Source organism: Volvox carteri (assembly GCF_000143455.1).
Source record: "Volvox carteri f. nagariensis unplaced genomic scaffold VOLCAscaffold_54, whole genome shotgun sequence".
NCBI lineage: Eukaryota > Viridiplantae > Chlorophyta > Chlorophyceae > Chlamydomonadales > Volvocaceae > Volvox > Volvox carteri.
In genome coordinates, this window is record NW_003307597.1 from 883,131 (window position 1) to 897,396 (window position 14,266).

Here is a 14,266-nt window from a genome sequence, read left to right on the forward strand (position 1 = left end):
CCGGACGTAGATCCTACCGCCACGCACCAGCTCCGTTGTATCTATGTCCGCATGACACAATGCACGGGGCCTTCGCTCATGCCATACATGCACGTGGAAAAGAAAAACATGCAATCCATTGTCAGCAGCTATTCAGGTGTCTGCAGCAGGAGGAAGGGCGCTAAGCTGCAAAGGTGTACTGCCGTTGCGTTTTGATCACGGCTTAAAACTGCGCCTCTGTGATATCTTTATTTCCCGCAACCTCAGCTGAATGAAGCTGCTTGCTAAAGATGCTCCTGCGCGCATTATTGCCTATAGCAAGCAGCATACATTTTAATATGCACAGCTGATGCGATAATCGGTAGTTTGTGCCCTCTGGCGCTGAAACGATGTATCACCCGCAGTTGGCTTATTACTTTGTGCGTCCGTGTTTTCTGATGCGTACATGTGAGCGATGGGTGGTAGTCGCGCAGAGGAAGAAAACAGGGCGCCATACATGGGCGGTCCAAAAAGACATCTTGCGAACTTGTATGCTTCATGCCTTTGCATATGCATGGTAATGGCGTACAAGTTAACTCCCCTGTTTATGCAACCGTATGTATTGAGCCAAAGTAACTTGTTGTATGTATGTATGTATGTATGTATGTCGCACTCTGATGATGGTAGGGTTCCATCTGATGCTCGTCCGTTGTCAAGGTCAATCACGCAAGCTCCACTTTTTTTATCATTTCGCGTAGTATACGACCCTTTAAGGTTTTACCTTGCAAGCACTATTGTATCCCAGCTGAGCCGTGCGTGTATGTGTAACGGTACGCAGCTAAATTGTGTGCATGTACGGTACATGGCTAGAGTATGTACGTATGTACGTAAATTGCATGTGCAAAATGCGTAATGAAGCCTATCACCACATCTCCCTTTGCTATTATCACACCTGCATTCCCATCGTCGCATCTGGCTTTGTTTTCTCCATAGAAAACTTACATACACACGCTTGGTGCAGGTCGGCAGGGTCATGCATATAGCATTACGTTGTCGACGTTGATCGTTACTAATCGTTCAGGTACGGGTGCACAACTTTGCTTTATTATTGGACGGTGGCTGGCAAGCATCAGAAGGCCGCCAGTCATAGATAAGAGTGGAGAATCACAATTGTCCCGCCAGAACATACCACCAGATATGTAAACCAGCACGTTCCCGCCAAGGTTGCACGCGGGAGTGAGTGCACTTCATGCCCCATCACCCTTCGCCACCTACTAGATGTGTATCCGAACGGGGGGCAGCACAGGCCCAACTGCGCAACAGCACACGGCCACGCTCATCCAGCTCACAGCAAACAGACAAGACCTAGGCACAGAGGAGCAAGCGCGCACGTACACGGATTTGAATGTAGGTTGTAAAAAAACAGTATAAATCAGCAGTATTAATGGATCATGTGCGTTTCCGTACAAAAACCTCGTTGTAAACCACCTACCCTCAACATCAGGAGCCTTCCCCTTTTCTTATTTCCCCTCCTATTCGATCTTATCTTTTACCCTCCTATTTACTCAGATGAGATCCAACCTCCAACCTGAGAGAAGCTTCTGGATGGGTAACCATCCACATAAGATGCAGCCACACATGCACTCAGCAGAAGTATATATTAGTAAGTATCTGCCAGAGAGATTCACCTAATCACACCTCCTATCCGGCCTACTCCATTACCACCCCCAAGCAAACACAGCCGCCGCCATTATCCGGTACATCAAAATAACAACCTGCTGGGTCCAAAAGTATGCCAGACCGACTGTTCCCTAAACCAACCCTCTGATCCCCAACCACTACCTCCCGCCGCTCATAATATCCTCCCACACCATGCACCCACGCATATGGCCCTGAGGCTGACATGGGCAGCGAGGGCGGGGACGCCGCCCTGAATGCAGCAGTTACTCATCACGCGCTCACGGCCGCCTCCAGCGCTGCTGCCCCGGAGAACTTCTCCAAGTAGCGCTGACGGGAGGCGTGCTCCTCCTGAGGCCGGTTGTACGGCGTCCATATGGGCGCACCGACGAAAAGCCGCATCGCCTGGGGCAAAGGTAGCAGCATTCGCGCAAAGACAGAGGGTTTTCACGCATACATCTGCACGCACATGTGCACATGTGCACACACACACACACACCGGCACACAGGAACAGCACAGCACTCCTCCCCGGGATTGAAGTACACGCCTTCAGTACACCGATCTAGTGACTACATTCTTCAGCACTTAACAACCCGCCTCGGGACCCCTTCCCTGTAGCCCCTAGCGCACCTTGGTATAGTTGTTGGTGTCGAGGGTGAAGCGGTGGTAGATGCCCTCCGGCAACACAATCAGATCACCCTTACGGCAGTCGATCCGGATCCAACGGTCTTCCAGATCCCGTACATCGAAGTAGCCTGAGGGGCGCGCAGGACAGGCAGTCAGGAGCATAAGAAACTGCCCGAGAAAAAAGAAAAAAGGAAGGTATTGCGGCCAAGTGACGCGCCAGACCAAGCTGTCATCACAAGCTGGCAGGCCGTCTCCTTTGTAACACGCGGCTCAGACCAGCCAACGGGAACGAAGCGCCCATTCAAGACCGCCGTGGGTGAAGCCGTGAGCAGTCAAGGGAAGATCCCGAATCCGATGGTCCTCCCGCGGGTGCTCCGTAGAAACATGCAGGCCAAGACACACACAACCCAACGGTCCAGGGAAAGTCCAAAAGTCCAAACATTCAAATGCGGCCAAGGAGGAACCCAGACGACATGGCCAAAAGGAAAGGCGGGATTCCCCAGACAACAGGGTCACAGGTAATTAAAGAAGCAGCAGAAGGAGCAGCAGAAGTGGAGCGCTGCTCATCAAGTGCACTCAATTCGACAGTAAAATCCCAAGGTATATTCCCGAGGCCAGGGCCCGGCGGCGACATCAGCCTTCGTATTGCGCGGGCAGTTGATAGCTCCGTGCTGGTCTGATGTTCTTGTGCGTGTGACGTCCTGTCGCACCACCACTGTCCTTTGCTAACACCACTGTCCTTTCCTAACACAGACAGGGCCTTCCCGTTGAGGCAGGCATCCGGCACTGCCCATTGCCATAGCCGGTAGCTGCATTTGGCTGGTGTCCAACTCGTGCCGGTTGCCTGTGTGTGTGTGTGTGTGTGTGTTATAAATTCTGAGCCGCGAGACCGGAAAAGGCCGAAGTAGGAGAAATGGCCGAAATATAACCCTGCATGGGCTTTATGTCAGGCAGCCTAAAAGTACATGCCTGTCCATCTTCCATGGCTTGGAGCTCGCAAATCTTGCAGGTCCTCCTCGCGCGCGATCCAAAACACCCCGTTTGCTTCTAGCAACATGGACGAAATGCATTACACACGTGCACAGCACATACATACTAACAGACAGACACTAAGATGCATAGCTAATATACAATCAACCATTTCCCAATAGCAATCAGTTCCCAGTAGCAGTAACCCACCTGAGCCATCTAACACGTAGCGAATCTCGTCATCGGAGTGAATGTGCTCCTCGTAAAACATCTTGATTTTCTCATCGTAGTTTGGAAGCGTGGTGGGGGAGATGTTAACAATTTCCTGTGTTTGTCGCAGCAGCAGCAGCAGCAGCAGCAGCAGTACCAGTAGCAGCAACGGCAAAAGAGAAACTTCATCGTGGCGCTCGGAGCGCAACACTGTTCGACGATGTGCTTGAAAGGGAGGAGTAGAGTAGAGTAGATCTTATTCGCGACACCTAGCTGTCGCAAGCCCGGTGGATGCGAAAGCTGGACCCCCCTGCTGCTGTGCACACACGCGCGTCACCTAAGAAACATGAACCATGAAACAACACAACACCGCCCTAGGCACAGCGGAGCCGAGCCCTCGTCAAAGCAATTGACAGCACCGGTGATAAGGCTGCAACGCTGAAAATCTTCTTTACGCTCTCTTCAACAACATTTTGATGTCATGCAACACACACGACGTCCGGTAGTACAGTCCTCAGCAGCCAGAAGCAAGCCTTCTTCCCCCCCCTGAAGTGGAGGAGGTGAAGCCCTGTCGGCAGCACGCCTGCAATTAAACAATATCCACTTGCCGACGTGTAGACGTACCATGTACGAATAGTTGTGCACTTTCCGGATGGCAGCCAGCCTCGGATCCGTCTCGTACTTGTCAGCGTCCAACCGCCAGTATAGGACACCTAGCTCCCGAAGCTTGGACAGTGGGCAGGGTTCATTGGGACTCCGCCTGTTCACATCGGACCGAATCCGGATCATTGTTACTGGTTGTCCGACCTAGGCCGTTAGCGGCAACAAATAGGGTTGGGGTCGTGTTCGGACAACGAGACGCATATCAGGGGACGTCCTCGAGGCCAAGACACTGGTTGCGGTGGCTCCTCCTTGCTTGTCCAGGTCAGTTACGGTAGGCCATGGTCAACAGTGCCTTGGTCGAACAGGAGAGCACCGGCTATGACCGCGGTGTTCAAACTTGTATGACGACAAGGGTGGATGACGCGCTCTTTGAGGCTTTACTATTTCAGCAGCAGCTGCTCATCTGAGACGTTACCGCCTGCTCACCGATGGGGAAGTCGCTGATCTTCGGAGGAGTCATCCATGTACCACGCATCGATCGCGGCGGACTCAGGTGGATCCGGCTGTGGAAAGAAAATGAAGATTGCAGCTGTTGACGTTTCACATAATTGAGTTTTTCAACTTTCCGGGACCAAGACTTTGCTTGTCTCGAGGACACGCCGCCTATCAATCAATTACAGCTGCACCGTTTACAAGACTTGCGAAAATAGGATATACCTGTGCAAGCGCAAGCTCCTCTTGTGTGGGCTCAGACGCCATTTAACTAATTAGCGAACTCTAGCAGCAGACAAACACCTTGGTGACGCAAATAACTAGTGGCTTTTAAACTGTAATATACTTGGCTCGATATTGATGCTCAGCAACTCCAAGAGAGTTTAGGGGCATTCATCATCATCGTATCGTATATGCTACATGTTGTACTGACCGTTGGCCAGCAACATGTGTTTCCCCCAAACGGCTCCGTCAGGGGCCGCACATAGGGTCCATTAGATTCTGAGCTAACCTGAAATAAACTATTCCCGTATGTCTCCTTCCGCACTCTATATATTTGCACCAGTAAGCTTCCCAGCTTCGTCGCTTCAACCGACCCTCATAACGTTGCGCATATCTACATCCTAAGGAAAACCAACTGCTCGCCTTAGCGGCTCGTAAGCAGGACATTCCATCAGGACGTGTAGCTCGCCTTCTACCTGGAACCCTCCACAAAGCCGGCATGTTCGTTCCTCCCATGGCTTACGGCCCGGTTGGCGTGCGAACCGTGACACATCTAGATCCCGCTTGCCAAGGCGAAAACGCATCAGGGTGGTGTGGACTGCCCTCGGCATACTCCTCTTTAGATGCCCAAATTTTGACTTGTGATCCTCTGGCGAGTATTTGCTCCCATCCACATTTTATAGCGGCAGGCGGTGACGCCTGTTCTGTCCAAGTTCTCGCCCATCCCCGTATACTCAGGGAAGACCCTGGGATCCACTGCAATCTCCGGCCGTTCCCAATCCGCCAACAAGCTTCTTCGACATTCCGTAAGGAGCGCATCGACTGGGAGCTCCCGTCCCACAATCGTCCGTGCCTTCTCTGTGTTGCTATGTCCCTCGCGTAAGTTTGGCCTGCAATCAAAGCCAAGATAGCGGGAGACTTCGAGCACCTTCCCTGCCCAGAAGTGCCCATGCGGTCGCCCTGCTTCAAGCCATGCCTCGATCTTCCCCTCCAACAAGGCCCTCCAACAGGCGTTGCGGTCTGCTTACTGACTCATCAGCTGGGCTCAGCCGTACTCGTACTCCCCTGCCGCAATCCAAGTCTTCCACGTGGCCTTGCCGGCACGTCTGCACCTTTACATCCTTTATAAAAGTCCTATGAGGTATACCATGAGACCGCCACCGACCGGGCAAAAACTTGCGTATCCATGTGGCTCCTGAGTCCTGACTCGCTAAGTGCAGAACTCAGCCTCCGAGGGGATATCTACCAGTCATGTGAACATTTGCGGGGATTATGTTGTTTGCGAGAGACTCCATGTTTTGGCTTCAATCATCATTAGGGCAACTGGCAACGGAAAAACAACGAACTCTGGGTTGGTCGGGTTGATCGGACACCAAAGCATTGGAAACATCATTTTACATTATTATCGTAATGCCAGGTTGATTTTGAGAAGGCGTTTACAAGGTTTCTCCAGGGTTGCTGTGAATGCGGCTTGAAGAGAGAGGCGACGCAAGACTCGGTGAAGGCTTGGTATCGAGATCAGGGTCAATGGTAACTGAGTGCGGGGGGAGGTCTTTTCCTCATTTGAAGCAGGGTTACCCAATAAGCCCAACGCTGCGTGGCATTTTGGGGGAAGGCTTCGCTTCAGATGATGTAGAGGCCAAAGACCGCCCTATTGCACGGGACGCAATGACGGCTAAGGAATCCTTAGTAAGGATTACCCCTTGAGCGATGGGACACGTAACCCCCACACTCAAAAAATACGAAAATGACCTGAGCCAATATCTGGGACTATATTGACGGGATAAATCTTGATGTTAAAAAAGACAGTTACAGGTGGAGTCGCCTAATTCCGAACAGGGGGTAATTCCGAACAGGGCTACTTTGAGCACATAACGAAAGAGATAGCGATCGCGCGCTTATATTCTTAAAGTATATGATTTTTGAAGTGTTCTATGGCCGGCGGACCGTTAGTTTCAGGTCGCTGTGGTTCCGGTGCCCAATCTTGCATGGAGCAGAGGGTTGCAGAGATGGGGGATTGGGGGCAGGTACTGGTCAGGCGGGATGGGGAATAGGGTTGACGACTTCAGGATGGGATGTGGGGCCCAAGGCGAGGATTAGGGATTAGGCGTGCTACACTACTTTTGGGATGGGGATTGCTGTCGGGGGTGAGGATGGGGATGGGATCCCTGTCTGAGGGATGGGGATTGCAACCTTGACCAAGGAGGGGATTGGGAGCCCTGGCCAGGGATGGGGATGGGACCCTGGTCGACAGGATGGGGATTGCAGGCTTTCGCAAGTTTAGGATGAGGTCGCTGCCATAGGATTGGGAACACAGTTGGAGGATTAGAATTGGGTGTTCTGCTGTAAAATGAGGCTGCAGGTGCAGAACTTGGAATACTGACAGGACTGCAAAACAGGCCAAGGATGGATGGTTTAGTGTCCATAGTGGCTACATGGAAACTCAAACAAACCCAAGGAGGTTCTGCTTGCAAGTCGCGTCCCATAGCAAACCAAACTCCAAGCACAAGGAAGTTCTGCTTGCAAGTTGCGTCCCATAGCAAACCAAACTCAAACACAAGGAAGTTCTGCTTGCAAGTCGCGTCCCATAGCAAACCAAACTCAAACACAAGGAAGTCCTGCTTGCAAGTCGCGTCCCATAGCAAACCAAACTCAAACACAAGGAAGTCCTGCATATAAGGCGCGTCCCATAGCAAAACAAACTCAAACACAAGGAAGTTCTGCTTGCAAGTCGCGTCCCATAGCTAACCAAACTCAAACACAAGGAGGTTCTGCTTGCAAGTCGCGTCCCATAGCAAACCAAACTCAAACACAAGGAGGTTCTGCTTGCAAGTCGCGTCCCATAGCAAACCAAACTCAAACACAAGGAGGTTCTGCTTATAAGTCGCGTCCCATAGCTAACCAAACTCAAACACAAGGAGGTTCTGCTTGCAAGTCGCGTCCCATAGCAAACCAAACTCAAACACAAGGAAGTTCTGCTTATAAGTCGCGTCCCATAGCTAACCAAACTCAAACACAAGGAAATTCTGCTTATAAGTCGCGTCCCATAGCAAACCAAACTCAAACACAAGGAAATTCTGCTTATAAGTCGCGTCCCATAGCAAACCAAACTCAAACACAAGGAAGTTCTGCTTGCAAGTCGCGTCCCATAGCAAACCAAAACACAGGTTTAATTATATGCATGATCACATCAATTTTGCTATCGTGCATGATTAAGGCCCAGCATGCGTTTGACCATATTTTAAGGGTACACGTGTCCCAATTTGGTTCTTGGTGCCTCCTGCTGGTACTTGGTGGTTCCTGGCAAGCCAAGTAACACTGTCTCAGCAGTGCGTGTGAGCAAGTTTGCACACACTGCTCATACTAACATATGCGTCTGGTGGAACATGGGTGGTGGCCTAACAAAGTTAGTTGGGCACGGCCCAGAAACTCGCTATAGAGCTGTAATTTGAGAGGTTAAGCTTAGCTGCCGTACAGTGGTGCGGAAGTGCCGTATTGAAGTGCCGCACAGCGGTGTGCATCTGTTGTGCAACCTTCCTGCGAAGTTTTACGGGTGTCCTATGTGTAATGTACAAGAGTCCATTTTTCATACCTAATGGCCAGCCCAGCCTGGCTAAGAGTTACACCCGACTCAAACAGGTTGAGACACGTTACAGGATTGGGAAGTTAACCGCAACTGTGTATACGTGAGGATTAGTTATGCAGCTGGCATCTCAGGATAAGGATTGTGACACCAGCTCAAGGGATGGGGATGGGACCCTGGCTGACACCTTTCGGATCTGAACACAGCTGCAGGATGGGGATGGCCCTGGTCGAAGGGATTGGGAAGGGACCCTGGCTGGCAGGATGAGGATTGGGGGAACACAGCTGCAGGATGGGATTGGAAAACCCGACCATAGGATTGGGGATGGGACCCAGGCCGGCAGGATGGGAAACCTGTCTCAAGGGATGGGATTAGCACCGGGCCCCTGAGATGGGAGATGGGAGTCGGTCACCCCAGCCAGGATGGGGGGATGGCTGACCGCTACCACCCCCCGGGATTGGGGGATTAGACCGTTTTTGCAACCCTCTGCATGGAGACCCTGATTCACGAGGCACGAATACCACAAGGCGACAGAAGTACCAAAGAACCATCAGAGCATATTGAGATATATTAAAAGTATCCAGAGAGGCCTGTGATCAGCGCTATTTATTAGATTTCGCTCGTCCGTCGTCAAGTTTCGCGGAACCTTGCGAAGGCCGGCACGGCGACTAGAAACAGACGCAACACCCCATTCTTCAACATCCAACAGCTGTTCTTTGTTTATGCATATGTTTTAGAGATTTTCAGACGGCCAAAATGGGCAAAAACAAGCGCAAGGTCCCTCCACCATCAGAGTCCGCTCCTCCAACACAGCGCAAGAAGCAAAAGCAGCAGCGCGGGCCGCGCTGGACCCAAAAAGATCTCGAGGACGCCCTTCACACCTATGAGCACACGCGGGGGTGTTCGGGGCCGGGGACGCGGCCGGGGGCGCGACAGGGGGCACACCCGTGGAGAGCGTGCATCCCAGCCGGCCAGCCCAGTCCCGGTGCTGCCCTGTATATTGGACCAGGCACGTAGTTTGCGCCATGATGTGGTAGCCATCCAGGAGGAAGTGCTCACCCGTGTTGGCATCCCGCATGCTCCAATTGCTGGTCCACAGACCACAGGTGAGCCAAAGGAACGATGCTGAAACCCTCTCTCAACGCTTTTGTCTGTTGTTCTGCAAGTACAGGGCCAGTCTGCGATGGGCCAGCATGGTCCCAGACGCTGGGACGGACGGGACCTACCATTCGCGCTTTAGCAGGGAGCATCGGATTGGCCCCGAGAGTAGGAGGGAGGCGAACGGGCAACTCATCGGCATGTTGGCATTTACCATCCTTATCTTGCTCAGAAGCTGAAACTGTTCCTCGTACCAACTGTTTACATAATAAAGGATTCGTGCTGTTAATGGTGTGAAGTGCATCGAAAAGTTTGCAACCTACCAGCGTGGAGATCAAGCGTTAGTCAGAGAGGCAGGACAGAGAGCTGGCAGGGAAGTGTGTGAGATCAGGACACTATCAGGAGAGGTAAATCCCCAAAGCTTTAATGACTAGTCCAGGCCAAATCAGGCATTCATAGGGATGTCACAGAAGCTTGCCTCGCAGGGCTGCAACGTGCGGCCCTGCCTGGCGGATAGTGACGGAACACGACTTAACCTGTAGCTGAGGGCAAGCTAAAGACCTTGAAGGAGAAACCACCTGCAAATTTAATCACTTCTGTATGCACTTCATGTTTTAGGCAAGCTGCAATCGTCCGCGCTGGCTGACATTAAAATGTTCTCCCCAAACCCGCTCAGCTTGCGGATGTGCTTCATCGCAGAGGATTACATGATGAAACCAAAACCATTTCAGCGTATAGGACGACGACGAACATTGTCACCGAATCCACATAGTGCACGAGATTTGGTGTCTGGACATGTACGAACGTTACTAATATTGTTATGTGCCCCTTCTTGGCTACTGTGGACTGCATCGTGTATACCCAAGCTGAAATGTGTACCATTTTACCGCATATGAATGTTATAGAGGCCTAATGATGACAACCAAAAATCTGGCGCTCCTGCTCGGCGCCCTTGACATTTGCTGCTCTGTAGCACTAGGATTAATTCCAATCCCACCGCTCTCCTTAAAGGAGAGTGGTGGCGGTGTTGTCCTTGAAGGCCAGGGACCAGAAACCGTGTGGGACGCGAGTTTACAGCCCCTTACAGCAGACCCGACAGGTTCGTCAACGTAGAATATGTTGAAGATGTCAAATTAATTTCCATTTAGCCTGCTCGTTTGGAGTATTGGTGCCGGCGTGGGTTATGGTACAGTCACAAATGCCTGAATGATTGTTTTCGCACGGGTTTCAAATGTATATGCTTCCTACTTGCAGCTGCGAACGTGACACTTCGGCGGGCAACGCTGCGAAATGCATTACTAGTTGCGCCCACGTCGACAGTCCCAATTGCTCTGGTGACAAATGGCGCCTATGTGGGACCCTGGTTCTTAGAGGACCTGACAATATACGTGTCTTCGTGCAACGATTTTGAGGTGTTCGCGAACATGACCTGCGACTTGCAGCCTGCAGCATGGATACGGGTGAGGAGGGCTTTGCCAATAGGCAGACGACGATGCAACTTGTAGCGTTTATGTATAAAAGATAAGGTAACAGTTTCCGGCCAAAACTGTGCTCATGCTTGCGATGACACATTTCCGACGGTTGGCCTCGGCCTACCTTTTTTGTTCTCTTCGGGGCATGCAAACCCGCGCAGCTGAGCTTAGCCACACATGTTTTGGCGCTGAACGTTTGCTTTGCAGTCAAATGGCTGGTCTGTCACCGTTGGCTTCTTCTCCGGGGGCGGCTTCACATCCTCCAACGTCACAATTGCCTGCGATCCCACCACGTCATTCAACGTATCCGCCACCGCTGGCGCCGCCACAACATTTCCCAACAGCAGCTCCACGGCTGCAGCGCGGCCTCCCGCGTGCGTTACTCTTACGGCCGGCTCTCCTGACGAGCTATTATCCATCCTGTCGTACACTGCCGTACATCCAAGTGGTAATGGCAGCATCGTCTTCCCACCAGCTCCCTCTCGCCTTCATGTAACGCTCACAGCCAACGTCAGTCTCGACCCGAAAGCCTGGCTTGCGAGGCGTCCCGTCCTCACGCGCCCGTTGACCACCATTTCTAGCGTTGATTGCCGCCTCCTCACCGCCATCAACCTGAACGGGGGTATCTCGCTCATATCCGTCGAAGGCGGTGCTGTTCTGCGACTTCTCTGCTTGGAACTGTCCAACCTAGCTACGGACACCCTTGGCAAGAACATGCCTCGGTCCCTGCTAACAGCCGCTGTGTGGGCGGTGGATGTTGACATCCCCAAACGGTGCGTGTGAGCTACATCAATGCATGCGATGCCTATCTGTCTGTCTGCCTATCTGTCTGTCTGCCTATCTGTCTGTCTGTCTGTCTGTCTGCCTAAAGACAGAGACGTAACGAAACATGATGCCAGCGATGGTCGCCCTCCCTAACATGCACGCGGCATGATACACGCCTACGTAGCTTTTCATCCACAGCGGGCTTGGGCCGATAGATGCCTGTTTCTCACCCCCAAGTGCATTTCGTTACTCCTGACATCGCATATGGCACCGTTGCTGACTGTTGGTGGTTATGGCGGTTAAAGTGGTTGAGGTAGTTACACTGCGCGCGGTTGTGATCTCGCTGCCCCAGATCCCGGCTAATTTTGGAGAATACCACTTTGGTGCTAACCAAGGACGAGTTTAAGTGGCAGGTGAGTGGGTTCGAGGGTGGCCGTACAACTACAGGGGGGGTGGAATGGGGTGGCGAGAAATGGGGTGGAGGCTGGAGGTGGGGCCTCGATGAAGAGTCGGTTCAAGTGGCAAGGGGCATTTCGGGGTATGCGCATGCGCGGGGGAGAGGAGGATTTTGGAGTGAGGGGAGTTGTACGAGGGATGGGGAGGGCGGGAGGGAGGGCGGGGGGGAGGTAAAGAGGAGATGATATTGCAGCTTGCAGAGATGGGTGCAATGGACCCAGCGAAGGGGACACCCGCCGCCGACGGCGATGTACATCATGGAGGCGTCCAAATGTGGTGAAGCTCGGTCCATCTGTCTGTCTGTCCGTCTGTTGTGGGAATATGCTTGAGTGCTTAGACTCTTGCCGACTCCCTCCTCATTCCCATGTCCATTGCCTGTACTGTACGACATCTGCTATACGACAGTCGTACTACATGGCGCAAGCGCTGACGAACAGCGCTGTGTACGGCAACATTACTACCGTCCTGGCGTCCTTTCAGGTGTGTTATCGAACCGGGCTGGTGCCGTACTGCTACTGCTCCCATGGTTGTGTAATTGCCACTGCTACCGCCGCTGCGCTGCAGTACGGCACCCTTGCTACATCCTTTTCCCGCTGTCGCCGTAAATGCTACCAGCACCGTCATCGTCGCCGCCGCTGGCGTACCCCCCCCCTCATGCCGCCTACGCAGCAACCCCCTACCCCGACACAAGGCTCCCCCCCTTGGGTTCCCCGCCTGCTCATGCCGCCTGCTCACTTGCTCCTCCACCTTCCCATCCCATTCCACTGTCCCCTTTCCAAAAAAGCCCCATCCTCAACCCGCAACGCCACTCTCCCTATAGCCATAAAAACCCTAAAACCCCAACTCCATTCTCCCCCCCCCAACACGTCATATGCCCGCTCCAGGAGGAGCTACCTTCTCGTCTAAAACAACCCCATTTTTCTCCTCCCAACTCCCTTCTCCCCCCCCCTCACCCCTCCCTCGTTTGTGGTTCGTCTGTCCCCCCTCACCCCCGTTCAAACAGGGTATCGCCCTGCCCTCCCAGCTCCTGTGGGTGAAGGTCGCCTCGCCCCACACGCTGTGGCTGAACGCCATTCTCACCATCGTACCGCACGTGTACAACACGACGGTGCCTAACAGCTTCATCATGCGCTACCTGGGACTATCTATTTACTTGACGGTGCGTCGTACGCTCGATGTCGTGTGTGTCGTACGCTCGAACATGTGAAGGCGTATATGCTCGAACTATAATGCTCGAACTATAATGCTCAAGCATATGAAGGCGCGCCCTCCTGTCTTTTTGGCCTCCTTGACATCGGGAGTGCGGGTGCGGATGACGGCTGTTCGAAAGGGGGCCCAAGAGCTCGGCAGGAGAGCGCGGGGGATAAGCGTTTGTGTGTGAAGAGCTGGGGGTTTTGTTGGTCATGAGCGGGGGAACATTACCCCACCCCGAGAGATATGTATTGCCTACCTTCCTTTCTTTGCCCTTGCCGGCCCCCCACCCGTCCACCCCACACCTTGCAGGATCTCCTAATGGTGTATTCGTGTAACGACCTTTTGAATGCCGTACGAAACTGCTCAGTCGCCAACGGCTGCGTCGCCGCCACTGGCGGCGGCGTCGTGCCGGCGCCTTCGCCGAGGGTTCTCGTACTGGGTGCCAACATTAGCATAGGGCCCTGCTGGCCTCCGGGGGGTGTTTCGGTGGCTTTCCCGGGCTCCTCGCTCATGGTGATGGGGTTGCCTGATGTGGCAACCACCCTGGACCTGGCGGGGCGGTCGGACGTATTCGACTTGGTGGGTTTTGTGTATGTGTGTGTGTCTGTGTTTTATGTGTGTTTTGTGTGTATGTGTGTTTTACGCATTCCTCAGTGCATTTTTGCCCGTGTCCAAAATTAGACAGGAGTGTGTTTCGTCGTACAGTGTAACCTCCCTGGAACGAGCTTCAGTACGACTTAGGTCTTCATACACCTCCTCCTCGTCCTCTCCCCTCTCCCTCTCCAAACACCCTCTTCTCTGTGTCTCTCGCCTCGCGCCCTACCGTTCGCGCCGTCAGGCAACGGGGACTTCGATGTCCATAAAATTCCTGACACTGCTGGGTTTGGGGATGCACGGCGAGCCCGACCAAGATGACGTCGGGGTTTCGCCGGCGGGTAC

The 14,266-nt window shown here is 53.0% G+C and overlaps 2 protein-coding genes across 2 annotated transcripts in view; one reads left to right on the forward strand and one right to left on the reverse strand.

Annotated features, from left to right (window-relative positions):
* Positions 1-943: 943 nt before the first annotated feature.
* Positions 944-4,883, reverse strand: adi1 (aci-reductone dioxygenase). The gene is made up of 6 exons (XM_002955757.1): positions 4,763-4,883; positions 4,532-4,608; positions 4,067-4,202; positions 3,443-3,557; positions 2,267-2,391; positions 944-2,040 (listed from the first exon to the last, which is right to left on the reverse strand). The coding sequence occupies exons 1-6, from the start codon at positions 4,802-4,804 to the stop codon at positions 1,909-1,911; spliced, it is 627 nt and encodes a 208-aa protein (XP_002955803.1). The 5' UTR covers positions 4,805-4,883; the 3' UTR covers positions 944-1,908.
* Positions 4,884-9,225: 4,342 nt separating this feature from the next.
* VOLCADRAFT_119188 (uncharacterized protein) overlaps positions 9,226-14,266 on the forward strand; it is a gene marked incomplete at both ends in the record, with an annotated part of 13,302 nt that continues 8,261 nt past the window's right edge. Inside the window, 8 exons of the mRNA XM_002955702.1 lie at positions 9,226-9,448; positions 10,414-10,539; positions 10,695-10,900; positions 11,120-11,685; positions 12,030-12,090; positions 12,539-12,613; positions 13,137-13,292; positions 13,637-13,906. Coding sequence (XP_002955748.1) covers positions 9,226-9,448; positions 10,414-10,539; positions 10,695-10,900; positions 11,120-11,685; positions 12,030-12,090; positions 12,539-12,613; positions 13,137-13,292; positions 13,637-13,906 — 1,683 coding nt within the window. The remainder of the gene's footprint in view (positions 9,449-10,413; positions 10,540-10,694; positions 10,901-11,119; positions 11,686-12,029; positions 12,091-12,538; positions 12,614-13,136; positions 13,293-13,636; positions 13,907-14,266) is intronic.

Bases quoted from the DNA above. Each gene is read 5' to 3' on its own strand.
- adi1 (XM_002955757.1), bottom strand. From the start codon at position 4,804: ATGGCGTCTGAGCCCACACAAGAGGAGCTTGCGCTTGCACAG. The intron at 4,609-4,762 runs GTATATCCTATT...TTCTTTCCACAG, and splicing joins AGGAGCTTGCGCTTGCACAG to CCGGATCCACCTGAGTCCGC. The intron at 3,558-4,066 runs GTACGTCTACAC...CGACAAACACAG, and splicing joins TGCACAACTATTCGTACATG to GAAATTGTTAACATCTCCCC.